Here is a 27137-nt window from a genome sequence, read left to right as displayed (position 1 = left end):
CGTTGACAAGAGGCGGCTTGCTCCATGTGGAATAGGGCCTCTGTTTCCAAAATGGCATAACGAAGCGAGACGCTAATGAAGCTAGGCTAGCGTGGTGGGGGAGTGAAGTTTGCATGGAGGGGTCTGACACGCCCCCTTGTTATGTATGCAAATGAGGTACGCGTAATTAATTACTGTTAAGGCTGGCTCAGCAAGGGGGCCTTGGAAATTCATACATAATTAAAGGGATTAACTGAGGATCTGTTGTTGCAGATTGCTGATTTGGGTTGTGTTTGTGTGTTTGCCTGCGCATGCAGCCTGCCCTTGTGACCCACGGACCACCACCGGCTGCGAGGACACGTCAGGACGCTGCATCTGTAAGCCGAACTTCAGCGGCGACACCTGTGACCGCTGTGCGGACGGTTACCATGGTTACCCCCAATGCCTCTGTGAGTACCTCCAGTAGGGGGCGACACATCGTTTTATTTTTGAAGGAGATGTAGACCGGGTCACCGGGTATCTGAGGGGGGCAGGAAGAAGAATTCTTAAGCGAACTGAAAACATGTATTGTCACAGCCTTGGCAGTTATGTGATACTGCCCCATATTTAGCGAGCTATTTCCTGACAGAGCGAGTCCTTGCAATTCTCTGACACCCGTTTGACTCCAAGGCTTGCGTGTCTCGAGTTAGACTCTGAAACGCCACGGTCCTGACACAAAATAGGATGGATGAATGGATGAATAATTGAAGTGATATAAGTGAAAATGAAAAAGCAGGCCTGTCCCAGCTTGTTTGTGGCCGCCACACTTTGGGAGCAGTGAGATGGTAGGATGGAGGAAGTACCCCGTCTTTAGAGCATACCCCCCTACTGGCGAGAAGGTGCCTGAACTTCTGGTTTTCCTGTTTAGGTCTAAAGTTAGGTACATGAGTTTTCGCTCTGTTGAGACGGGCTTGAATGCGCAGCCCTGTGGTTCCGTTCTACTCTGCCATCTGCAAGGCAGGATCTCCAGGCCCAGAACCCACTTACACCCCACGGCCATTCTCGTAATTTCCGTGTCCATGTCGAGGGCAAAGAGCCACTCAATCCATTTCACAATTGAGAACATTCCAGAATTCTCTCTCTGAACATGGCGGTGTTTGTTTTCTCTGGGCTGCAGTTGAATTCTTTTGACTTTTCGGGGCCCCTCTCCCCCCCCCCCCACCCCACTAGCTCTCCCTTCTCTGTGGCCATCTCTCCTGACATGTGAAAGTCATCCTCAATCCTCAATGGGGCAATTATATATTTTTTTTAGTCTACAGCAGCCAGCATAAACAAAAGGTCGCTCATCAGTGAGCATCGAATGGTTTCGCATCTTCTTACAGGATTGAGTTTCTCACTCAGATTAGTGCATTTTGGCACCTCCCAGCTATGTTGTAATGGGTCCTCGCCCATCACGCCCCCCACTGGTGACGATTGTTTGACTGACTATGGATGTATCTCCATTTTGCCATACATTGGTGTGTGATTCAGCAGATTAAGGTGCTGTGCTGTAATCGGAAGGTCACCAGTTCAAATCCCAGTCTAAACAGAGCACTTGCTCCCGGGACTAGCTGACCCTGCTTTCTCAAAAAATGTGTATATCTGCTGGACTGTAAATTCAATGAACGTGTCTGCAAAGCGCCGTCTATAGCAGAGGTACCCTATTATAGCACATTGTCCCTTTTTGCCTTAGCTCTCGTTGGCTCTCATTGGCTCTCTTTGGCTCTCTTGGCTCTCATTGGCTCTCTTGGCTCTCATTGGCTCTCTTTGGCTCTCTTGGCTCTCATTGGCTCTCTTGGCTCTCATTGGCTCTCTTTGGCTCTCTTGGCTCTCGTTTGCTCTCGTTTGCTCTCATTGGCTCTCTTGGCTCTCATTGGCTCTCTTGGCTCTCATTGGCTCTCATTGGTTCTCTTGGCTCTCGTTGGCTCTCATTGGCTCTCTTGGCTCTCATTGGCTCTCTTGGCTCTCGGTCAGTCCTGTTACTGCGCCATGTAGTCAGGATGTCTGTGGGGGGTTACAGCATCCTGTCAAACCCCCGATAATATGCTCTAATCACCGCCAGGTTTGTCCAGGTGTGGAGCACTCAGCCACTAAGCCCTGTGTATTCAAAACAAATCCTTTGGCGTGATGAACGCACTTGCCGGCACTCCGTGCACAGACTTATCTCAGAAGAGCGCAGGAAACATGCGCCGCGATCTCATCGCGATCGTCACAGATCTGCTTGACTGTGACTATCAGATAATGGTATCCAGGGACTCACTGCAAATGCCGTGTCTCTCTGCATGCGCCGTGTCTCTCTGCAAACGGCGTCTCTCTGCATACGCCGTGTCTCTCTGCATACGGCGTCTCTCTGCATACGGCGTGTCTTTCTGCAAACGGCGTGTCTCTCTGCATACGGCGTGTCTCTCTGCAAATGGCGTGTCTCTCTGCATACGGCGTGTCTCTCTGCATACGGCGTGTCTCTCTGCAAACGCCATGTCTCTCTGCAAACGGCGTGTCTCTCTGCATACGGCGTGTCTCTCTGCATACGGCGTGTCTCTCTGCAAACGCTGTGTCTCTCTGCATACGCCGTGTCTCTCTGCAAACGCTGTGTCTCTCTGCATACGGCGTGTCTCTCAAATACGGCGTGTCTCTCTGCAAACGCTGTGTCTCTCTGCAAACGGCGTGTCCCTCTGCATACGCCGTGTCTCTCTGCATACAGCATTTTAAAAAGCTTCTTTCCTCTTCCACTAGGGTATGCCACCACCACCAAAACTCCCGCTGGCCATATTATCGGTAAGTTTGCCGTCGGTGTACGCACCACTTGTGGAACGCAGGGCCGCAGACCCCGTAGAGCGCTTTGGCAGCCGGGCGCAGAGAGATTGCAGCGACTGGGTGTGAAGGGGCTGTGAGAGGCCGCAGTGCCGGTTGGGCTTCAGTTCTAATGACTAAAGGATTGAAGCAGTAAATGAAACGGTATCATCACCTGATTATTATAGAAACGGCATTAAATGGGATGCAGACAGTGATTAACAACTTTGTGGGGGATACTGGTTTTGGGTGACGGTTATTCGAGTCTGGAGTGTGTCTGTGTGTGGCTGTAACCTAAGTCAAGGATCAGCTGCTGTCAGTGCCTTGGTTTATGTGGTGTAATCAAATTGAAGGAGAGCACAGTGCCTTGCTTCTGTGCGGTCCAATCAAAATGAAGAAGACCATGGTGCTTTGGTTCTGTTTGATCCAATCAAATTCAAGGAGAGCATGGTGCCTTGCTTCTGTGCGGTCCAATGAAAATGAAGAAGACCATGGTGCCTTCGCTCTGTGCGGTCCAATAAAACTGAAGGACAGGACTGTGCCTTGGTTCTGTGTGGTCCAATCAAACTGAAGGAAAGAACTGTAATCACTCTGTAATGTTTATAATCCATCCGCAGACACAACTGGCTGCCCGACCGGGTTCTTCGGACCGCCCAGCTGCCAGCGTAAGTGTGGAGATCCCCCCCGACATGTTCTGAATGACACCCCAGCCATGGTTCAGCTGCCCATTGAACTGGACTGGGACTGCTGAGGTCCTGCCTGTGAAAGCGGCCCACAGAAGGCTGTTTCCGCCATGTCTGGTTTCTCTCAGAATCTGTCCGCTTCTCAGTCATGTCAGCGTCCCAGACAGGAAGCCATTCAGGCTCTAGCGTTCTGGAGCTCTGCTGTCTGACATCATCCACACAAACATCCCGATTCTCTATCTCTCTTTCTAGATCAGTGAGATCATCAAGTGTTTTATTACACAGTAAAACAGAGATTTTCATTCTTTGAACTGGATTATGGATTCGTTCTGAGTAAGCAAGAAAAACAATAATGAAAGCTGACTTTGGTTTGTATTACTAATAGGGATTTTCTAAGCATTATCAGTAGGGGTTTTCTGTTCAAACTAGCTTTGCTCAGTTGTTTGGTTAGAATGTTAATATTGATATAATTTATATTTATGATTTAGACTTGGACACTTTCACAACAGATCAGATCACAGTCACATGTATGTGTTAAATAGCAACACGCTTTATTTGTAACACATATGTTGGCTTGTATTCCTCATATGTCGTTACTTTATATGTTTGTGTGTTTATCTATAGACAGTTCATGGTAATTAGTTTACAAGACTGCTAATTTTAGGGTGTATAGTGAAACATGCCCCCATTCCACCCTCAGATTGGGGGGGGGGGGGTTGTCAGGGTTTGTGAGGATGTTTGCTAAGTGAAGTGTCTGTAATCCGGTGTGCCCCCCCCCCCCACCCCCACAGCTTGCCGGTGCCAGAGCCCGGGGGCTGCAGGCCTCATCTGCGATGGACAGACAGGAGACTGCATGTGTCGGCCGGGATTCGGGGGCCGGTCGTGTGACCGCTGCATTTCAGGGCACTTCGGCTATCCCTACTGTCAAGGTAGGGGGTCTCCCCGACCTCAGAGGCGCTGTCCCTCTTGACACAGTTATGCGTCTACGCAGATAATCTGTGTTAAACGTCAGAAGGATATTTAAGGGATAACACTACGCTAAACATAGATAGGTGAGTATGTTTAGTTGGCAGTGGGTGAGTGGTCTGCTATTTAACTGTTCAGCGCTGGTCATCAGTCAGCCCAAGGTGTTGGGTCCAGTCCCACTCGATGGGCCCCAGGCAGAGACGGCATCCAGATGGGGGTGTCTTTCAAGTGTCACTCAGGCACAAATTAAAATTTATTCTAAAGCCTGCAGGGCCCTGCCCCTGCATTCCGGGGTGGGCTGCCCCGGCGTGTGAGGTAACAGGCGACCTCGTGCCTTTCCTTGGCGGCTTGCGTCTGATTGGATGGAGGGGGAGGGGGATTTCACAGCAAACTCCTCCCGGCTATCCCAGGAATTGGCACAGAACCCCCCCCCCCCCACTCAGAAACTGAAAGTAAGATGCTTCTTAACAGGATATAAAACTTTGCCCTGGAGCCATCGAACCGCAGATGTTTATTTTCATTGTTTGTCCCGGAATGCAGACGAACAATCCGGCACATTCTTCCAGTGGAGATGCAACTTGACCGAAAAAGAATTTCATTTATAACCGTCGCAGTTTTTTTGGCAGTTTGGAGTTAGGGGCAGACCAGACAAAGCGGGCAGTAAGGAGAGCCAGTCCAGGGAGAATGAGCACTCTGTTTCCGACCTGACATGATTCCAGCGGAGTGTGGCGTGTCGTCCGCACTGCCTCCGAATGGGGGGGGGATGTGTCACTTGTATCCTGCTCTGCACTTTTCCGCTATCGGCAGATGCTGCCGTCTCGTGCTGCAATACCCCTAACCGTCGTAAGGGGGCGCCACCCCATATGTGACTGGCTCACAGCTGCAGGGTCGCGGGTTTGGCCCTTTCGTTCCAGTCGCCGTTAACGTGACGGCGTCTGTATTATCATTGCAAATGATAACTAGACTCACCGGGCTTTACCAGGTTATTTAAAAGTTATAAAGGGGGTACAGGCTGGTTCAGACCCCCAAAGCAGAGTCCTGCTGTTGAATCCGCCGCCCGGAATTTCCCCATTCAAACATTCAGCTGTGCTGTTGTGCAAAATAAAATAGTCATTTTGATGAATGAACAAATACGCGTATAATGAGCAGGCTCTCTGTCTGTCTGTGGGCTCAGGCTGTCCGTGCGAGCGCAGTGGGACCCTCGGGGGGGGGTGTGACTCGTCCGGCCGGTGCCTCTGCCGTCCCGAAACAGAGGGACCCCGGTGCCAGCGCTGTCGCCCCGCTTATCATTCCTTCCCACGCTGTGCAGGTCAGTCGACATGCCCCGCCCACTCCCAGCCACCCCAGTCTCAGTGCTGGTCAACCCATTAGGTGACATGTAGTTATGGGTTTCGACCGGCCCTAACTGCACAGTTCAAGAACGTGGAGATCATGTTAAGGAGCCTCTGGTTAAGCAACAGCTGTGTCTTCTGGAGCCTCCTGGAATGAGGCCAGGGTTGCAGTGCCGGAGGAAAAACAGGCCCAGAAAGTGCAGAGTCAAGGCAGCGCCAGCGTGGGACTCTCTCTGGGTGCTCAAGGCGAACTGAGCCAGCTTCAGATCATACGCCGAGGCGACTGATCTGTCTGTTAACCGGCAGCTGGATAGAGAGGGATATAGAGGGAGACACTTTAAACTTCCGGCTGGAGAATCGGCGGTAGGGAGATATCATGGGGCTTTCTGCACAAGGAAACATGCCGTAAAAATTCCTTAGAGAAGATTGGCCCCAGGTAGATAGTGACAGGTGTTATAAAAGTGAGGGATCGCAGGTGGGCCAGTCACCTGTCAGTCTGCATCGTTAATCTGTGCCGTCAGGCAGACTTTACTTCACAAGGAAACCGCTGAGGAAACTGTACTTTTCAAATATTTCATTCAAATATTCAACTCAGATGTTGTGTTTCTTTAGAACTTACCGAAATTTGAATTGCTGATTGATTATTAAATTGTATGACAATAGGACGACTAAGCACGTTAGCGTTAGGACCCCCTCTGACATTCCCAGCATGCAGCTGTGAGGGCTTGGCGGCCAACTGCGGCCAGTTTCACTGTAACAGAACGTTCAGTGAGATGCTCAGTTTTCAGTGATGATGTCACAGTGTTTGGTCACATGATCTGTGCACCCATCCATCATACTCCTGCTCTCTCTGCCCCCCTCCCCCTCCCCTCCCCCAGCTTGCCAGTGTTCCCACTATGGTGCCTATGAATCGTCATGTGACCAGGACACCGGGCAGTGTGCCTGTCGGCCCGGCATTTCGGGGCGGTATTGTGACCGGTGTGCAGCGCCAGAGCTCACATTCCCCCACTGTGGAGGTACGCCACCCCCCACCGCCGCCCCCACCCACCTAATACCCCCCCACCCACCTAATACCCCCTGCGATGGGGTATGGGATTCTCTGGAACGAGTCAGGGGTGTCTTTATGTGAGGATCACCAGGCCTGGTGTTAGTCAGGGTTTGTTATTACCCAGAATTCCACTCATCAATAATGGCATCCATCATTTACACAGGAAATTATACTGCCTGACTTTAATGGAGCTGGCTGCCATTCTGTAGCTTTTTATCTGTAGACAGTATTTTCCGGCCCTTTAACACACATACATCACAGACCATCTGTGGGCCATTTTCATTACATGCTTTTATAAACTGCTCATTGAAAAGCATTTCCAGAAACACAAGCTATTTCATATTGAACACACCATAAGTCTTCCAAGTATCACCACTTTTATTCTACTTATATGCTCAGACTATTCATTCATTCATTTTTTAATTCGTTCATTCATTCATTCATTCATTCACCCTTTACTCCATGATATGCAGCTTCTGACTAGGTAGACAGTCTATTGTTGAAAGTATGTGTAAAAATCCGTTGTCTTCAGTTGTCTGGCATGTTGTATGTTATACTGACAAATTCCTTGTACATTTAACATACCTGGCCAATATCTTTCTGATTCTGATTCTGGCTGTAGGTCCGGTCAGCCCGTGCAACCCACTGGGGTCTGACAGCAACGCCGTGGACCCATTCATGGTATGAAGGTCGCAGTGTAACTGTGGAGATAATAGTTGTGTGTGTGCAGTCCACCACATTTTCATTCACGTTTATGAGGAAGCGGGATTGTTGTTCACGGGCACAGGATCTGGCACATTCCAAGAACTGGATAAGAGACTTCCTTCCTGGAATGAAAATCCGGTCAGAACTATAGTGATTGTAGCTGTTTTGACATGTCTGCTGTGATGAAAAGCTTCTAGGGGACATTCTCTTAGCCAAACCCGCCCCATTGCATCAGAGCTGCCTGTCATTACCGGCTCACGTTTTCACACAGGACACGTGCCAATGTCTGCCTGCGGTAGAGGGACGCCTCTGTGACAGATGCAAACCGCTGTACTGGAACCTGGCTGCAGAGAACCGCCATGGCTGCACTGGTGAGTCCATCAGCGGCCATCGCCATAGAAACCAGTCTTCTTAGAACCTATGGTGAGAACACAAGCTTTGCAGGCACACATTGACCCCAACTGCTGAACTGTGCAAGGATAAATGCAAGGATCGCAAAGACAAGGTTTAGTCTACAGAATTGAATATAAACAAGCATACATGTAACCTCCGTCTCATACACAAAACTATTCTATACAGTCTTGAGAACTGGTTCTATTTAAGACTTAAGAATTGGGTACAAAAACCCAAGCAACACTATTATTATTTGCTTTTCATTGGTCTTCAAAGGAATGATCTTTTGAACTGCCTTTCCCTGTTCAGAGAGCTTCTCAAAACTGGACCAGATAAGTGACAAACAAGGTTGAAGTGGAACCAGAAATCCCCAGTTTAGCTTTCTTGGCCGCTTGCACCTCGGGTCGCTGCGGCTCTGTGTTTAATCCATCCAACCTCAGCAGATGAATCAAACATGCGGTGTAAACACGCCATCTGCTAAGAGTAGAGGCCACATCTTTTCAGATGGAGCACATGGTAGGACAGAAAGTTCGGCTTCAGCACAGCTTCACCTGATGAAAACTTTGACTCACCAAGATAGTATCGATGATGTCCTTTTACGGAAGCTGCCGGCTCACCTTGGACAAAATTGACTTTATTCCAAATCTGTCTGATGTTTTTGGGTGTTTTAGCAAGAATGTTATCACAGCGGAGCAATCGGTGGAATTAGGTGTGGGGGGAGGAGGGGGGGCTGCTAATATTTCAAGAATGCATGTATTTTCTGGTGGCTGAAGACTGACTGAGCATTTTGGAGATTTTGCTTTAGATCTCCAGGCCTGTCAATGGTAGTTGATATGTGATGCTTCTCACCCATGAATAGAGTGCCGCTCCTGTAATCAGTGCCTATTCATAGCTGTCTCGCTCTTCCTCTACTCCACCCTCATCCCTCTTTCTTGTTTCCATGCCTGCCTCCTACCCCCTCTTGGGCATGTCTCTCCAGAGTGCCAGTGTGAGGTAAAGGGCACTCTGAGTGGCGTGGGTGAGTGCAATCAGGTGGGTGTTTCCCTGCTGACACAGTAAAATCAACACCGACAGAGTGTTAAATTTCACACTGCCGGCGATGACTCATCTCTCGGAATTTATGTTTAAGACTGTTTAGGATTTTATTTTGCTACTAAAATGCCCCTTGCAAAATTTAAACATTTTGCACGTAATTAACCATAAATCTTGGTAACATGTTTAATAATTTCCACAGTAGTGAGTGCAGTATTTGTCTTTCCAGCAAACTGGCGAATGTCACTGCAAGCCCAATACCTGCAGCCATGCCTGTGGCACCTGCACAGACGGCCACTACCTGCTGCAGAGGAGGAACTACTTTGGCTGTCGAGGTGGGCTTTGTCTAGCTGTTAGCGACACAGTGGTGTGTAGCACCCCGCCAGGCCACTGCTCTGACACCTTATTGAGTAAAATCAAACACACTCCCTTCCTCTACAGGCTGCGAGTGCGATGTGGGTGGAGCACAAGGGAGCGGTTGCGATGAGCAGTCCGGTCAGTGTCGGTGCCGGAAACACGTGGAGGGTCTTGCCTGCACTCAGTAAGAGCCTATCGGTGGACTCCTGTCCCCCTCACACCCCCCCTTTCCCTGTGTTCCCATGGTTTTCTGTTTCACTTGTTAGCTCTCCCAGATTTTATGTGTTAAAGGTCTGGCCAAGTAGCTAGCCACAACACAGCTGTACATAAACAGGGACAGTTGGAGAGTCTTGAATCTGTTGTGGTGGTTTTAGGGTTTTCTAATGCAGTCCATCTTACAGTCTAACAGTGAGTCTACTTGGATCTTCTTAAGGACGTTTACCAGATATGAGAGTAACCGGACCACCTGCACTTCTATATGAGATATCAGCCACCTTCAGGGCTGTTAAGTATCCCTCTTCTACTTATGTTTGATAAAGGCCCAAGACCAACTTTTACATCCCAGACTTGCACCACCTGAGGTACGAGCTGGAGGATGGCAGCACCCCACATGGCAGACCTGTGCGTTTTGGCTATGATGCCAGCGAGTTCCCAGGATTCAGTTGGCGGGGGTATGCCACAATGTCTGCCGCTCAGGTAGGACAGGAATACTCCAAAATTTAGGACCCCCCCCCCCATTTACATTTAGAGAAAATACTCTTTAGGGGTCAGTTATTTCGTTCTGAGGACCATCTCAAGCAAACCCCCTAGCGGTTAAGTCATATAATAAAATAATTGTCTGCTGTTGTTTTGAACTGCTCTGTGGCATTTGGCTGTCCTACACCTCTGTCCAATCCCCATCTTGGGCTGTACCCCTTGTTCAGTCAGACGTTATTCACTCCCCTTTTTCTAGATGGATGTCCGAGTGACCGTGCATGTGGCCGAAACCGGGCCCCTGCTGTTCCGAGTCATTCTGCGCTTCGTTAATCCCGGAGCCTCTAATGTGGTTGGCCATGTTCTGGCTCACCATGTGAGGGCTGGGGAAGGTGAGGCCCTTGCATCGGCAGTGGATGAGCCGGACTTAACTATCCACGGTCTAAAATCATATTCTCTTCATGTTGAAGTTCCTCTTCTATACCCTTAGACCCTCATTCTCTAGCTGAATCAAGATTCTCCTTGGAAACTTAATTTTTAACTAATGTTAATGAATGATAACTAACAAATGTTCTTTTTTTTTTTGTTTGCTCATTGGTTTATATGTGACTATATGCTTAATGGATCACATTCCCAGGCTTCAGTTGGGACAAAGGATCATTCATTTTAGTTTTTTATATTTATATCTTTAAAGGACACAAAATGCAGCATATGTAGTTAGGGGTACATCAAGGCCCCATTCTAGGACCTATTCCCAGACACTTTCAGGTCTTTGTCTTGGTTCACATCACCTGCTGCCTAATGCTCACCAAGGACTATAAATCATCTTTGGCTGTTTTTTTTGGGACCCTCCAATACAGGGCAAGGACATAGTAAGGAGGTGACGTTCCCCCCCAGTTCTCACCCTGCTTTCCTTACTGTTCCGGGCGGCAGCTACCCGGAGCCATTCCCTTTAACCCCTGGGAAGTGGATCATTCGCATTCGGGCCCAGGGTGTCCTCCTGGTGAGTGATTGGTTGAGACGGAGAGGAGAAGGGGGTGACCGATGGGGTGGGGATCTTATATAGTCATATATTCTTTTTGTCAAAACTTTGATTTGAAATGTCAAGAGGCTATTTCATGGAAAAGGGCTAAAAATATGAAGCTGGAAGCTAAGTACACAAAATATGAAGTGCAGAAGAATTACTTTAAGCCACTGATGTATAACTGAAGCAGGATCTGATGTGACATGCCTTTCCCATGTTTTTCTTCTGTCCTTTGTCTTATAGGACTACCTGGTGCTGCTGCCCAACAGTTACTATGAGGCCCCCATCTTGCAGGAGAGGGTCACTGAGCCATGCACCTATCTGACCACTGCAGACAACACAGATAGGAAGTGAGTCCCGCTTCCCTGTCTATCGCTCTCATACCCATAAGTCCAGAGGATTAGTGATTTGTGTTGTTCCCGACCTTGCAATTCCTGTCCCCCCCGTAGCTGCCTGCTGTACAAGCACATTCCCATGGATGGCTTCCCCATGGCATTAGCCTCTGTGGGGGTGCTCTACTCCAATGATCAGAGGGCCAAGCAGGGCCACGTTCGACGGCCAACTGCCCAGCACCCGGAGATGGCTTCTTTCAGCGGGCAACAGGTCGGTACATGCACTGGCACACAGTGTCTGTCAGTATTTAGTATCAGACTTCGACACCACTCAAAGGTCATGACCCTTTGTGGTGTTGAATGAATGACTTGGAATTTTTCTGCGCTGTGGATTGCCTTGGAGTTCTCTGCATGATCTGATCTCATGACCTGATGACGGAATGCGGTCATGCGACTGCATGCACTTCCAGACACAGCTGCGGCTGATGCTCCGTGTGTCCGACCCGGGCCAGTATGCACTGGTCCTGGAGTATGCCAACGAGGCGGAGGAGATGCGGAATGTGAACCTCTTTGTCGGCGGGCAGACGCAGACCCCAGCCCAGGCTAGGGTCAACATCTACAGCTGCGCGTACAGGTCCGTGTCTGCTGGTGCATGCTGTCTAAATTCACGATTGCGCTTATATCTCAGTATCTGTCTATATTTATATGTCTTGTGTTTCCAACATCGGTGAAAGCCTTTCCAAGGGTATCTTCTGATGACTGGCTGTCTGTCCAATGACCGGTTCTTCCCCTCAGCTTTCTCTGCCGAAGCGTGGCCTTGGACCAGAGCAACCGTGTGGCCCTTCTCCAGCTGGCCCACAGGACAGAGATCATCTTGGAGACTCATGCGAACTCTGTGCTCCTGGTGAGTGGAACCCTAACTGGACCGTGCAAGACCAGGTCTGGATGGTGCACGTTCAGCCTGTTCGAATCTAAAAATTCGTGTGTCTGTATCCCAGCACAAGGTGTACGCCATCCCCAAGGAAAATTTCTCCATGGAGTACGTGGACCCGAAGGAGCTCTGTGTGTCCGTCCATGGCCACTTCACACAGGACAGGTACTCTACCGTGTGATAAAAATTTACTTTTTAGAAATATTCCCCCACGCTTAGCATCATGCAAATACTTATTGATGTATGAATTCCGAGCTGGTGAAGTATCCTCTGGACCTTCCATCACGGCCTCAGCTGGTTTCTATGATCTGCTATGACGGCTGACTGAAAGTTGAGTATGCGTGGCCATGAAAGGGGGAAGGGGGCGCATCTGACGCAAAGGCGGAAGGAGACATTCGGTCTCCACGGTGCCCCTGTCTATGTGCCGTATGGCCGTAATTTAAAGATGATTGTGTGATGTTGTAACATGCCTCTTGGGCTCGATCATCATTAATGTCAACAAAAAAAGGAACAATGGGCATGAGCTCATGCAGACAGCCTCAGCCTGGGTGGATCCATGATTCCGTGATCCAGGAATACCTTTACTACCCTGAATTCCTCTTCATGTTCCCTGAATGATTGTTGCATTTTCTCCAGATTCGAATAGCTGTCTTATTAGGTTCTTGCTTTATTGGAAGATGTTGTGTAGCTCCTGCTCCAATCCTGCTTACACATGTACCGGGGCATTCACTGGGAACTCAGCCTAGCTGCACTTACACCTCGTCAACTCCTTGACAGCACATATGTTTGTAATGTGCTATTTTCTTCATTTGTATGTCATTTTGGATAAAAGTGTCTGCTAAACGAAATAAATGTAAATGTAACGCCCTGCTAGGGTAATGCTGCAAACGTCTTTGCAAACAAAAGGGTTTATCTGCCAGAAATCCGCCCTCCACACACAAATAGTTATACAATGTCAGAGCTGAGTTATTGTTCTCAAAAAAGGGCTTCCTGTTCTGAAGTCCTGCTTCGAACTCTTGTGCTCGTGGCGGATAGCACCTCAAGCTGCCATGCTGTGTACATGCAGAGCTTGCCAAATTCAACCTGGTGCTGAATTGTGTTTTCTGGGTGATTGAGCAAAGTCTGAGGTGATGGCGCGAGCAGGGAGGTTTGTAAACAGGAATCGGGCGTAGTTAGTATTCGGGAGCCAAATCCAAACACGCCGACCAGTCGGATACAAAGCAGGAAGGTTAACTAGCGACATGCTCGATAGAGAGCCTCTGTTTGTAGCTTGCTTATAACGTCCACGGTTCAGTTAGGCTTCAGGGAACGATGGCGATGTGAGCCAGATATGCACAGAGAAGCTAAACGCTAACATTCCTGACCGGAATGTCGATAAACTCTTCAAAGCAGGATTTAGTTAGACGAAAACAGCGTAAAATACAGCATGACAACTACTCCACGTGTATTAAAGCACTCCTGAGAGATCTGAAGGAGAGGATGATCTGTAGAGATCCACATATGCACACTCAGTTTGCCATACAAGGAGCGGCCGTGTCGGGGCACCGTGCTTTCCTGGTTTGATCAGAGTGTCGGATAAGTAGCTGAAGTAGGGTGGGAGCGTAGATGCTGCTTTGAGCTTTACAGGTTTGGACCACTGGCCCGTTTTAGCCCCCAACCCCTAATGAGTCACGTTATATAGCACAGGAGGATTGGGGGGGGAGGGGCGCATGCTGCTAATATGCTTATTTTCTCTCCTCGACCTGTGCAGCCGGTTCTGTGTCCCGTCCCAGTTTGACATCCCGTCCTCAGCCCTGGTCCTGGATGCGCTCCGCGAGGGCCAGCTGCCCATCCCGCCTGGGTCATCCCCGCCCATCGTGGGGAGGCCCATCCCGCATGTTGGGGGCCGTCGGGAGGGGGTGCTGCTGAAGTCCCCCCAGGTATGTTGGCACACTGTCTTGTTAAATGCATGCTTCCTGGATTCTGGACGCGACCCCTTTTGTCATCGACCATGACAGGGGCACCGCTACTCAAATCATGGGGCCCCTGACACTATTTTTTAAAACATGTTCCTTATTTAGGAGATGCTGAAGAAGCATTTTCTGCTAACCAGCTAGATCTTCTCAATCTACTCGCTGGCTATTTATTTATTTATGTTTTTAAACATCGTTGTTCCTTCTGCACCTTCTGCTTGCAGATGGAGATCAGCTTCCACTCCAGACTTATAGCCCCCGGCCGCTACGCATTCGTGGTCCACTACCTGCAGACGGAGCATCCCTCCTTCCCTGTCGCCGTTCTGGTGGACGGAGGGAGGCCCTGGACTGGTGAGCGAGATGGTATTGGTAGAGGTTAGCGTTTGCCGGTTGAGGTGCCCCCCCAACCTGAGGGAATTATCTGTTTTTAAATGGGGATTATTAAATCATGAAGGGGCTGATAGGATTGCGGCTGTGTGTGCTGATTCCCCCCCCCCCTCAAACCTCTTCCTTCAGGCACCTTCAATGCCACATTCTGCCCCCACATCTCGGGCTGCCGGGTCCAGGTGGTCGCTGAGCAGAGCATCTCCCTGGATGTCCCACGCCCGGAACTGACGGTCACCCTCAGAGTGCCCCTGGGGAAGACCCTTACCCTGGTCAGCCCCCCCCCCCCCTCACCCCCCATTAGGCACTGGACACGACATCCTCAATATCTTAATAAACACAGTGAACTTCAAACCGTTAAACATGAAACACAGGCACAGTGATTCACTCCAGATAAGAGCGGACGAAAAGCCATGATGACTAACCCATGTTTATGATAATAATGACCTTTAGCTGTCACAGAAGGTGGTATCACTGCACGCAACAGGAGCCTTATGCTCCGCTTCTTCAGCAGAAAACACGATAATAACAGAAAATGTACGGTAAAGTCACGCTGTTTCGTTCTGCTTCAGGATTACATCCTGGTGGTCCCCGACGATGCCTATTCACCCAGTCTCATCAAGGAGAGGCCAATGGATAAGTCAACGGTCTTCATAAACCAGTGTGGGACCAACAGCTTCTACATCAAGTATGTTTTTAACCTCCACTCAACATAAAAAAAAAAGTTTCTTAGAGAAGAAAGGTGGATTGTATGCAGTGTGAAAACAGAAAAACGTTTATTTGAAACTGACGATTTGCTCTGGTACAAACTGGCCTTACAAGAAAAAAAAATATTGCAGTGCCCTCTGGTGGTCAGTGATGGAGATATTGTGAATTTTGTAATTTCATGCTGCGCAATGCTACTCCTTAGCACGGCTGCTCTCTAACTGGAACTTCTGTGCCAAACTCCTCCCAAAGCCCCAACTCTGCCTCACGTTTCTGTCGTGAATCGGCCCGTTCCCTTGCGCTCTTCGGCAACGACGGCGCCCTGCCCTGTGCCTGTCACCGGACGGGCTCCACCAGCCACACCTGCCAGCCTGTGGGGGGGCAGTGCCCCTGCAGGCTGCACGTCATCGGCCGGGAGTGCACGCGCTGCGCCACGGGCTTCTACGGCTTTCCGTACTGCAAACGTGAGCCTTCTCGACCCCTCGCCGCATCCGGCTGTCACTGTCAGGCCGGAAATGTCATGTTGCTTCTACTTGCCTTTCCCAAGAGCCTGACATCACCCATGACACTGAAGTGCCAGACTCTGTCTGACTGGAATTTCTTATGATGGGGTGATAAACAACAGGAAGTGGGAGGGGCCATGACCATAATGAGATGGGAGTGGAGGGACCATGACCCTAATGAGATGGGAGTGGAGGGACCATGACCCTAATGAGATGGGAGTGGAGGGACCATGACCCTAATGAGATGGGAGTGGAGGGACCATGACCATAATGAGATGGGAGTGGAGGGACCATGACCATAATGAGATGGGAGTGGAGGGACCATGACCCTAATGAGATGGGAGTGGAGGGACCATGACCCTAATGAGATGGGAGTGGAGGGACCATGACCCTAATGAGATGAGAGTGGAGGGACCATGACCCTAATGAGATGGGAGTGGAGGGACCATGACCATAATGAGATGGGAGTGGAGGGACCATGACCATAATGAGATGAGAGTGGAGGGACCATGACCCTAATGAGATGAGAGTGGAGGGACCATGACCATAATGAGATGAGAGTGGAGGGACCATGACCATAATGAGATGAGAGTGGAGGGACCATGACCCTAATGAGATGGGAGTGGAGGGACCATGACCATAATGAGATGGGAGTGGAGTGGGAGGGGCTTCATGAACAGTATGTTTCACAGTCATTTAGAGTAGGCGGGATCTTGTCAAGAACCTGTTGCTGATTGGTCTGCCCCACAGCCTGTCAGTGCGGCCGACGCCTGTGCAACGAGGTGACCGGCCAGTGCATCTGCCCCCCCCACACGGTGCGGCCGGCCTGCGACACCTGCGAGAGCCACACGTTCAGCTACCACCCCCTGCTGGGCTGCGAGGGCTGCGACTGCTCCCCCAGCGGCGTCAGCGTCAGCTCGGGGACTGACTGCAACCGCATCACGGGGCAGTGCCCGTGAGTCCCGCCCAGGGCTGTTTGTGGGAGCGGGAAGGCTGCCTTTATGGATGTCTTAATTATCGTAATTATCTGCTGGTATCTTAACCCTAGCCTAGCTGCCAGCTCCTGTCATATCATAGCTAGGTTTATTTATTGAACATTGCCCAGTTAGTGGTTATCGACATGTTAATCTGAGGAACATCAAAGCACTCCCTATCTTTGGCTGCTGCAGGTGCAAGCCCAGGATCACGGGGAGGCAGTGTGACCGCTGTGCGCCGGGCTTCTACGGCTTCCCAGAATGCAATGCCTGTAGCTGCCACCCTGGGGGGGTTCTGCCAGACGTCTGTCACTCTGAGACCGGCCGCTGCCTCTGCAAGGTGACCTGGGGCGGCCTTCTTGGTATCCCTCCATGAAGGTCACAGGGTCTGGGCTCATGTTGGTGCTCAATTTCCTGCTCAGGCAGGAAGTGACCTCACTCACCATGTTCTGAGCATGGATAACAATCCCAACAGAGTCTGTTTTTTGGGCATAAGCCAGTATGTTTCTGCATAACTCAAGTCTGGAGGGAACTGAAGGCTGAATTGAAACCCACAGACCCTGTGTCCCTCAGAGGCCGAGGTTGGAAGCAGGGAAGTTCGCTTATCACTGACGAGTTTCCCATTATTCCCCAAAGAAAAACACAGAGGGCAGGGCTTGTGATTCCTGTCGCCGGGGCTCCTTCCACTTCGATGAGACCAACCCAGTGGGCTGTCTCAGCTGCTTCTGCTTTGGAGTCACAGACCGGTGCAGGAGCTCAGACAAGCGCAGGGGGAAGGTGAGACCGTGACTTCACATAGAAGCCCCCCCTCCCTCCACACCCCTAACCCTAACCCTAACCCTAACCCCCCGTGAGGTAGTACTCACAACATGTTCTAACCACCATCCACAGTTTGTGGACATGCGGGACTGGAGGCTTGAGACGGACGATCAGGAGGAGGTCCCCTCCGTGTTCAATCCATCCAGCAACATGGTGGTGGCTGACGTGCAGGAGCTGCCTGCAGTACTCCACAACCTCAACTGGGTGGCGCCACCATCTTACCTGGGTGACAGGGTGGGTGCTAAGTTCTAAAACACTTTAAAACTGAGGCCATGGTGCCTGTCATGCAGGACCAAAATCTGGGTTTTTCTGAGGCAAAAAAAAAGATCAGGCAGGATTTCCACGGGTCCTTAAAAAGTCTGCATCTGCGGTTTCATTAACCCCAGTATGACTTATACAGGGTTTACTGTGATTGAAAAAAACGAATGTTAAAAATCCAGAAATAGTTAATAAGTTTTAAACTGCGTGCCGAGAAACTACAGGCCATATACCAGTAAGCACCCACAAAAACCTAAAATATTTTTAACAATTTTTTCCTCATTACAGGTTATGTATAGGTACATGATACAATGTTTGTCATTGTAAAATGTGTACTTGCAGCTTGCTTTTTCATTGTTCCTTCGTCCTTTGAGGGGTATGATTGTCCTTGCTCCGTCATCCTGATACATGATATTTTTTCATTGCTATATCGCCTTTTTGGAATTAGGCTAAAACGTCAGAATCCCTTTCATTCAAGATAGTGCAGTACTTTAGAGTGCTGTATAATGTACAATGTGCTTTAGCATTACTGTATGTTGCCAATGTTTTACTGTGCGTAATTTATTGCTTAACTTTACCATACGTATGTACCTCAAAATCACGTTATATATGGGGTTTGTGGACGGTTCACAGTTATCCGCATCATCAGCCATCCGCAGTTATGGATATTAAATAGGTTTTAAATTGCATTCATTAGGGTCTTAAAAAGGTCTTGAAGAGTCTTAAATTTAACATGTTGAAACCTACAGAACACCTGACAGGGGAGGCGCAGTGCTTAACACTGTTGCCGCACACCTCTGGGATCTGGGTTCGAGGGTCTGCCAGGGCTCCGTGTGTGGAGTTTGCATGTTCTCCCCGTGTTGTCATGGGGTTTCCTCTGGGTATTCCAGTTTCTCCTCACTATCCAAAATCATACTGAGGTTAATTGGAGCTTCCAAATTGTGTGTATGGTGTGTGTGTGTGATTGTGCCCTGCAATGGTATAGAAAATGGATTAATGGATATTCTAGAACGTTCTGCGCCTTACAATATGGCCGCATAGTGCAGTCACCTACTGAACAGTCTGCAGGTTATTTACAGGTGTGGTTTTCGGACCACTTTTCCTGGCAGGTTTCTTCTTACGGGGGCTTCCTGACGTACCAGATGAAGTCGTTCGGGATTCCCAGTGAGGGGATGGTGCGGCTGGACAGGAAGCCCGATGTCCGGCTGAGCGTAAGTCCCTGTTTTTACCGCCGTCCCCACTCTTATTGGAGCACTGCAGTCCACCATAATCCCTCTTCCCCTGGGCCAAAACAGGGACATCAGATGAGCCTGGTCCACCTAGACCCCCAGCAGCCTTCTCCGGACCGGCTGTACCAGGGACGGGTCCAGCTGCTAGAGGTAAGTCCTGCACCCCTGGGTTTGAATGTGCAAAGAGGTTTTCTCTGGAAACTGAAATGTCCATCTCATATGTGGAGCAGTTCAGTACAGATTCCATCACAGGAAATGACATCACAAGTTACTGGGAAACCTCTTACAGTAATCTTTTAGGTGACATAGGCGCACTGTCCCCCTCTAAATCCCCATATCTGCTCTGTTTCTGCGTACCCGCGTCTGACCCCAAGTGTTTTGCCCAGGAAAACTTCCGTCATGCCAGGTCTGGCAGCCCCGTGTCCCGGGAGGAGCTGATGACTGTCCTGGCCAGCCTGGTCTCCCTGCGGATACGGGGGCTCTTTTTCTCCCAGAGCCAACGGCTGACCCTGGGTCACGTGGGCTTGGAAGAGGCCAGCTCCACCGGGAGTGGGGGGGCGGCCAGCAACGTGGAGGCATGTGCCTGTCCCCCAGAGTACCGCGGAGACTCCTGCCAGGTGAGCGGGGAAGGGGGTGGGGGTGAGATTTCAGTGTGGGAGGGGCTGAATGGTGAAATTTTACTGCAATTTTCATATGAAAATTAAAAAAAAAAAAAAAATTTACAGAAATATTTAAGCTTAAATTAAATCATTATGAACAACTGAAATACATACATCACACCCGTTTTATGTTGGATGAAAGACTTACAGGATAAGACAAGTTTACGGCAGATTAAAGAAGCAAATCTCCTGAGGCTGAGTCAGTCTTGCTTGTCTTGGGATGCATATTAAGGTTATTTTAGGACTGTATCCCCCTTAAAGACCAGGAGACCCAAATGTTTATTCGTAAGTCACAGGTGAACAGGTTTGCTTCAGGCCCAAATGGATGAGCAGACATTCTTCTTCACCTTTTTCTCATGCCTCTCAAACATACAATCCTTTAATCACAGGAATTAAATTAAGAAACTGTGGGGGAATCGGCAGAAGAATGTATAGCCTGAGGGGCAGTAAATTAAGGCTGTCCTGGGACGGGTTTGGGTGTCGGTGTCAAGATTTCTACAAAAAAAATTTAAAATCATAAAACAAGGCGTTCACAGTGGTAGACAAAGTTTAGTAATTGTGGGTTGGTACTTTACTGTTGGCATGACACTGACTCATAATATGCTGCCTGGAGGAGAGTTTGTATTAAGACTGATCAGCCACCGCAGCCAGGTAACGGCAGCATCATCAAAACATGATCCTCCACCCCAGTCTCCTGCATTTCTGGTTCTAAGCAGCTCTGCACGTCCAATATTTCACCTGTAGATGATTTTATGTTGTTAAACCCTTGGACTCTGAACCTTGTCATTTGAGTTTGGAATCCTGGATGTTTCACGTTTTCTAAAACTGGTAGAACGGTGTCTTTGAAAGCTCTCAAAGGTCAGCGATGAATTGAAAATAAAAGCAAAGTTTTTATAGGCACAGTGTAGGGCTTAGACAAGTGTTTCTCAGACAATATACATTTTTGCTCCCTCCCAGCTCTTGATAATTTGTTTTGTTCTTGAATTTGGATCAATCTTGATTGTTTGGTTTGTTCTTGATTGTTTGGATCAATCTTGATTGTTTGGTTTGTTCTTGATTGTTTGGATCAATCTTGATTGTTTGGTTTGTTCTTGATTGTTTCGTTCAGTTGTGCTGGGAGCTGGGATGAAGCGAAAATGCAGAATATCGGGGGGTCCCCGTGGAATGGATTGGGAATCAGCCTAATCAGCCATAGTCCCAAGGGCGCAGAAATTTCTCATGGCACCGTTATCTTCGAGAAGGGATGGTTCAGTCAGAACCAAAAATCCAGCAAGCATGAATTTTTCAGTATCCATATTAAAGCACTTACCCTTTTTATTAGGGTGTGTACTGAGGAAGTACTGCACATAATCTGTAGCCTGCGGCTCTGTAAAAACGAGAGGCTGATGACACACGCTGAGGCCCAGGGTGTGGCCACAATGATCGCGTTGCTCAGCATTGAACACTTGCCTGCCGTCCACTGTTTGAACAGGAGTGATTCAGGTGTGCGTTCTTACACCACTGTCTGGAAACGTCTGAATGTGTGGAAAGCAGACACGCCCGTGCAGTGCGTCAGAATGTACTTGGCTACGCTGTGGTAATGTTGCTGTGTTTTTTTTTTTTTGTTCCCTGCCGTCTCGAGCGCAACTGGCATGTTGGTGCAGTACCCCTGACTCAGGTATAAAGACTGGGAAGGGGGCGGAGCTTCTGCTCTGTGGGGCTTTAAGAGGGCAGGTTGTTGTTTAGTCGGGAACGAACGTGAAGAGGCACAGGAACGCGTGAGACTCGCTGGATCGGAAACATGAGGAGGCTGGTAGTCTGGTGCGCCGTGTTGGGTCTCTGCTTGGCTGGCAGCAGACCATTTCTGAGGGATCAGAACCGGGGAATGGGTGGGCCTCAACGTCCATTGCTGCACGACCAAGGAGCGCAATGGGTTCGATATCCATCGGTTACTGGCCAGGAGGCACAGAGGATCCAGTATCCATCACTTAATAACCAGGAAGGACAGCAAGTGCGGTATCCATCACTTAATGACCCGGAGTCACAGGGAGTTCGTATCCCTCAGACCCGCGATAATGCAGGACAGAGTGGCCTCCTCCCAACAGTGATCGACCGAGGCAGCACCGTGGTGGACCAGGTAAAACTTAGACCTGATCGGTACTCTCTGATTGGACTGAATGGAGGCTTGTCTGGTTTTCACATTAAGAGCAAGTCCGACATCAGTAGCTGACAATGTTCTCGAGATACATTCATGGTCTCGCTCAGTGATCAAACAGAGGCTGGGTGCCTTGGAGCTTTCGGCAGGTTTAGCATCGTTCGGCTCAAACAGAGCTGGCTTTGTCTAGCCAGGGGTGTAGGTGGCATGAAAGTGAAGATTCTGGGCTTTACTGTTGTGGTTTTTCAGCCAGAAACACTCAAATCTTCCAACGCCCATCTTTGTTCTGAAGATTCATAAAAGCTCTCTGATGCCAAGTCACTCAGCTGCTGGTTAAGGGTTAGAGTTATCCCTGACGGAGGCACTTTATCAGAACCAGGAGAACATCCAGCTATTCCGATGGTTACTCATGGAGTAAGTCCCTTTAGTGGTTAGATGGCTGGTTTTCCCGTAGCATCTGTAATTATGACAGCTGAAGGATGTGTAGTAACGTCAGCGAAGCAGATTAAAGTGTTACATACCTCACCTGGTTACGGTTTTGTGTGTGTCCCAGAGCATTGTGGGATTGGTGCTGAGATCCCCCTATCATGTGCCATGTGGTTATGTGACTGTACTGATTCTGTGTCATTATGATGACACTGTGCCCCCCCCCCTTCCCTTCCTTCTAGAGGTGTGCCCGAGGGTACTACAGAGAAAGGAGTGGCCCCAACCTGGGGAGGTGCGTCCCCTGCGTGTGTAACGGACGCTCCAACGAGTGCGAGGAGGCGACTGGCCGCTGTCTGGTGAGTGACACCTTTCTGTTTGGTGAATCAGACACCTGTCTGATTAACGTTCAGCACTGACAGAAATTCATTCAGGAAAAAAAAAACACAAATCTATGATGCTGTTGTTGAATCTCTGCCAATCTCTATTAGGGGTCAAAGCTAAAATCTACACAAGACTAATTGGCTTTCGAAGGGTAACGAGACTGAATGTTAGCATAGTATCTCACATTTTGATTTAAACGAACAAATTAATTTGCTCTTTATAGTGAATAAATGTTCCTCTTCAAGAACATAAAATCCAGGAGCAGCTTTGAATGTAGCTACAGACACTAATGACCAGCTAATTCAACAGTCATTGTATAAACTGTCTGTGTTCCTGATCTGGAGTCAGCATGAGTCAGAGTCTAGACTGACTCAATGACAGGTGTGACTGGAATCATCTAGAACGGTCGAGTATATATGGATGGACTGACAATGTTATCATCTTCTGTTCGCTTTCAATTCCTCGCATGGTTTCGATATCCAGCCCAGTTCTCTGCTTCTGCCCCAAAACCCTGCTAGATCTCCATACCCACATGCAGTTTCTCATACAACTCATAAACCTCCTTTATGCACTCAGGGACGGTACCAACACCTGGTCACAGCCTTGTGGCCCAGGGGATTATGGGAATTGTGTCATGTGGTGGCTTATGGTGAAGGTGTGAAGGACTAAACAGTGTATTCCCCCCCCCTCCACGTGCAAACAGAATTGTCAGCACAACACCGCCGGGGACCACTGTGAGCGCTGCCAGGATGGTTACTATGGCGACGCCACCCGTGGAACCTGCCACATCTGCCCGTGTCCATTCACTGCGCCAACCAACAGGTCAGTATGGCACCCGCCGACACAGCCACACCATGATGGATACATCAAGATCCTAAACGTTCACTAAGCGTTAACTGAGCCTGAACGTGTGTGTTTCTAGTTTCGCAACTGGCTGCGGGGAGGTTGACGGAAGGTTCCAGTGTATCTGCAAACAGGGCTACAGTGGAGACAGATGCCAAAGGTTGGTATCTCAGTTAGAGACTTTAGATTGGGGTCAATAATTCCAGCCAAATGTACGTTCCCTGGGAAGATGAGGACAGCTCTATTCAGTGGGCACCAGATTCATGCTCCCTGACCAGGGAAAATGCTCAGTTGGCCTGGAAGTCTGTAGGGTTTGGGGGTAACTTTGAGTGATCCTACAGGTGCGCCCCCGGGTACTACGGCGACCCTATGGCTCTGGAGGGCAGCTGCCAGCCTTGTAATTGCAACGGCAACACCGGAGGCTGTGACCCCAGGACCGGTGGTGAGTGTCTCAGAAACTTCCGGCCTCCAGACCCGCTCTACTGCTGAAGAAGCTGGTCAGTTAGCAGCTGCTAAATGATTCACACCCGTTTGCCGTAACTTCTTCCTGAAATGTCGTCACTCTGTAGTGTGCAATAACAGCTTGGAGCCGAAAGACACCGGTACGGAACAGGGAGAGTGTCAGGGTGAGTGTCATTTGACGCATCTTCTCCTGCAGAATGTCGGAAATCTTCTATGCCTGTCTCTGTTCTGCTATAAAACAGCCATGTAAACACCCACACCCATCGTCTTCCACCTGGGTATATTTGAGAACTACCTCAATCCTGTGCTGGATAAATGGTTAGAAGATGGATGGATGAAATATTTGAATATGGCTGAGATGACATTGGACGGTCAAACCAGAGCATTGATGTTGTCCTTCAGAGTGCGACAGCTGTGTCCAGACCTTGCTGAACGACCTGGAGGGCATGGATGAAGAGCTTATGAGCCTGAAGGAAAAGCTGGAGAAGGCCCACACCAGCTCTGCCACCCAGGAGAGGCTGAAGAAACTCGAGGACACCATAGCGGCCACAAAGGTAGCACATGCCTCCATCGCTCCACCTCAGAGGTGGAAGAATCACCAAAGCTTTGGACTGGGGCTTTTAGTAAGATCTGAGGAGCAGATGGTCTGCACGTAGCCCTGCCCTTTGTTCCACTGCCTCACGTGCACACACACGTGCACACACATGCACAACAGCTGAATGTCTGTTCAACTTTGCATTCCGGCATCAAACTGATAAAATTCCTCTGGATGCAGGTTTCTTTTTCCCCCTAGGGCATCTGTGTTAACAAGTTTTAACAGCAGAACTCATAACTGCTGGGCCTGTCATTCAGCCTTCGATGGTTTTAAGACAGCATCGGGATGCCAGTAAAGTTAATATTCTTACTACAGCTTGCAGACCTAATACTACCTTTGTCTTTCAGGCTCTGATGAGCAGATACAACACCAGTCTGCAAGGCCAGTGGACCAAAGTAGCACAGCTGGACGAGGACGTCCAGAACTTGGATGATGATATAAATGTTCTGAAAGAGAAGGTACTGGAACAACGTTTACCTCTCAGCATGGCTTTGAGCTGCATTGTGAAGAACCAAAAATTAGTATTTTTGAGTATTATTATTCTGAATATTATTACGCTGACTTTTGCTTGTGAATTTGCTTCTTAATTTTGTGTAGGCTGACAGTAGCTATCTGAAGGGCCAGCAAGCATTGGAGAACATTGACGAGACCCATCTGAAGGCCAAAGACTTGCTATCTGAAGCCCAGAAGCTCTTCAAAAAAATTCAAGGTGGAGCAGGCATCTACTTGGCCGTCATGAATCTCTTTCTTCTCCCTCCCCCTCAGGCCCACTGTACCCATCTCACATGTTGTTGCAACCAGCTTAGACTCCCTCTCCTTACCCCGGTCGTGACTCGCTCTGACTCTACACAGACCTCCTGAAGGAGCTTGGTGGTGCCACTGACGGGGTCGCCCCTGCGGATCTGGCCCGGATGCTGGCAGAGGCAGAGCGCATGGTGCATGAGATGGAGCAGCTGAGCTGCGCAGACCAGCTGCGGAAGGCAGTCAGCGAGCGGGACGAGGCACAGAAACGTAGGCGCTCTCCATCGTATAGTGCACAGCTTGCATTCAGGTTTTTTTTTTTTTTAGAGTAATAGTTTATAGATATTACTATATACCTATGGGTATATAGTACTATATAGGTATATTAAACATACAAAGTATTTGTCTTGATGAGTGTGCTCTGGTATAACAAATAACATGCAAGACAATTTACAAGTATGTACACATGAAAATGATACTTTTTACACTAGACTGTCTATGAACAGAAGCAGCATGGGATGGATTAAATAAATACATTGTGAATGTAAGTAAATCGGGGTGATGCTAGGAAGAGTTATAGGGTCCCAGCTGAATAAAGTGCAGAGTGTTTGTTGTTAGCAGGTTGATTACTGTCGGTCAACAGGTGACATGTGATTTAAAGGGGAAGCAGGCAAAATTGGCCTCCTTTTCGTTTTCAGTGCTGGACTACATCAGGAACAATGTCACCAAGCAGTATGAGTTGAACGAGAAGGCTGCCAGGAGAATCGCAGGCCTGCTGAAAGACTACGAGTCCAAGCTCCGAGACCTGAGGGAGGCATTGAAAGAGGCTGAGGACACAGTAGAGAAAGCCAAGGCCCAGAACAGGCTGAACACTGCTGGCCTGGAGGCCCTCGAGGTACCACCGCCTACTAATCATTACTTTCACCATCGACATTCACTCAAGACGCAGTGATGCAAAGGAGCCAATATGAATGTAATCTGAATCATCTAAATCAACTTTAGAGACGCATGGAGGATCTGAGGAAGGAGAAGGACAGTGTCTCTAAGCAAATCGAAATGGCAAAGAACCAGCTGAAGAGCACCGAAGATCTTCTCAAAATGCTTCAGGATAGCAAGAAGGTAGGGACGTGTTTTCTGGAGCCAGATATACCAAAGGTGCTTAACACACCCTATTATGTTTTGTAACCATAATATATGGAGATGATCCACAGGATTTACGTTACATCTGCATGGAGTGAGGAGCAGACGAGTTTAGGCTCGCCCGGTTCCTCGGATAACAATCAGAGGCCCAGCTCAGTTCAGCCAGCAGCAGAAACATGGCATTTGTGTGACATCCTGGATGACGTTTTTCACTTTTGAAACCAGGAATACGAGATGCTTGCCGCGCAGCTGGATGGCGCCAAAATGGACCTCATCAAGAAGGTGAACCTCATCTCCACGGCTGCTGCCAAAGAGGACCTGGTGGTGAGGGCGGAGAAGCACGCCGAGCTCCTCAATCAGCTGGCCATGGATTTGCAGGAGTAAGTCTGGTTTATTTCTCTAGGGCCCTATTATTCAAATCACGGTCCTCGAGGTCCGAGCACTGCTGGTTTTCCAGCCTTCCTTTACCTGTGAGCCAGGTCGTGAAGCCTCTGACCAATCAGAATCAGTAATTATTAAACTACCTGGGAGAACTGAAAACAAGGCCTGGATTTGGAATCGAGGTCCAGATTTGAAGAACCCTGCTCTAGGGGTTTAAGGGCGGGGCTAAGAGTTGCGTGCAATAGAAGGAAATTAATTACAGAACTGGA

The 27137-nt window shown here is 49.1% G+C and overlaps 1 protein-coding gene across 3 annotated transcripts in view; it reads left to right on the top strand.

The window, feature by feature from the left end:
• The window catches only part of LOC111845899 (laminin subunit alpha-3), a 57700-nt gene that overhangs the window by 19565 nt on the left and 10998 nt on the right, over positions 1-27137 (top strand). For 2 of the 3 annotated variants that reach the window (XM_072711221.1, XM_072711223.1), the window contains exons 10-52: positions 297-428; positions 2731-2772; positions 3405-3452; positions 4262-4399; positions 5611-5745; positions 6646-6783; positions 7438-7496; positions 7792-7891; positions 8893-8945; positions 9175-9280; positions 9387-9486; positions 9842-9998; positions 10255-10387; positions 10856-10998; positions 11263-11369; positions 11469-11622; positions 11822-11985; positions 12147-12255; positions 12350-12447; positions 14033-14201; positions 14459-14585; positions 14751-14890; positions 15191-15306; positions 15576-15787; positions 16577-16781; positions 16996-17140; positions 17437-17577; positions 17692-17853; positions 18987-19088; positions 19173-19256; positions 19493-19723; positions 22568-22681; positions 23410-23528; positions 23629-23709; positions 23891-23991; positions 24119-24175; positions 24414-24565; positions 24954-25064; positions 25204-25315; positions 25459-25617; positions 26046-26242; positions 26350-26466; positions 26713-26867. In XM_072711221.1, coding sequence (XP_072567322.1) covers positions 297-428; positions 2731-2772; positions 3405-3452; positions 4262-4399; positions 5611-5745; positions 6646-6783; positions 7438-7496; positions 7792-7891; positions 8893-8945; positions 9175-9280; positions 9387-9486; positions 9842-9998; positions 10255-10387; positions 10856-10998; positions 11263-11369; positions 11469-11622; positions 11822-11985; positions 12147-12255; positions 12350-12447; positions 14033-14201; positions 14459-14585; positions 14751-14890; positions 15191-15306; positions 15576-15787; positions 16577-16781; positions 16996-17140; positions 17437-17577; positions 17692-17853; positions 18987-19088; positions 19173-19256; positions 19493-19723; positions 22568-22681; positions 23410-23528; positions 23629-23709; positions 23891-23991; positions 24119-24175; positions 24414-24565; positions 24954-25064; positions 25204-25315; positions 25459-25617; positions 26046-26242; positions 26350-26466; positions 26713-26867 — 5425 coding nt within the window. The remainder of the gene's footprint in view (positions 1-296; positions 429-2730; positions 2773-3404; positions 3453-4261; positions 4400-5610; positions 5746-6645; positions 6784-7437; positions 7497-7791; positions 7892-8892; positions 8946-9174; positions 9281-9386; positions 9487-9841; positions 9999-10254; positions 10388-10855; positions 10999-11262; positions 11370-11468; positions 11623-11821; positions 11986-12146; positions 12256-12349; positions 12448-14032; positions 14202-14458; positions 14586-14750; positions 14891-15190; positions 15307-15575; positions 15788-16576; positions 16782-16995; positions 17141-17436; positions 17578-17691; positions 17854-18986; positions 19089-19172; positions 19257-19492; positions 19724-22567; positions 22682-23409; positions 23529-23628; positions 23710-23890; positions 23992-24118; positions 24176-24413; positions 24566-24953; positions 25065-25203; positions 25316-25458; positions 25618-26045; positions 26243-26349; positions 26467-26712; positions 26868-27137) is intronic. The other variant, XM_072711222.1, reaches the window with a different exon arrangement.

This window comes from Paramormyrops kingsleyae, chromosome 4, assembly GCF_048594095.1.
Source record: "Paramormyrops kingsleyae isolate MSU_618 chromosome 4, PKINGS_0.4, whole genome shotgun sequence".
NCBI classification, from domain to species: Eukaryota; Metazoa; Chordata; class Actinopteri; order Osteoglossiformes; family Mormyridae; genus Paramormyrops; species Paramormyrops kingsleyae.
Note: the sequence above shows the minus strand (reverse complement) of the source record. Positions and strands in the feature narration are given on the sequence as shown.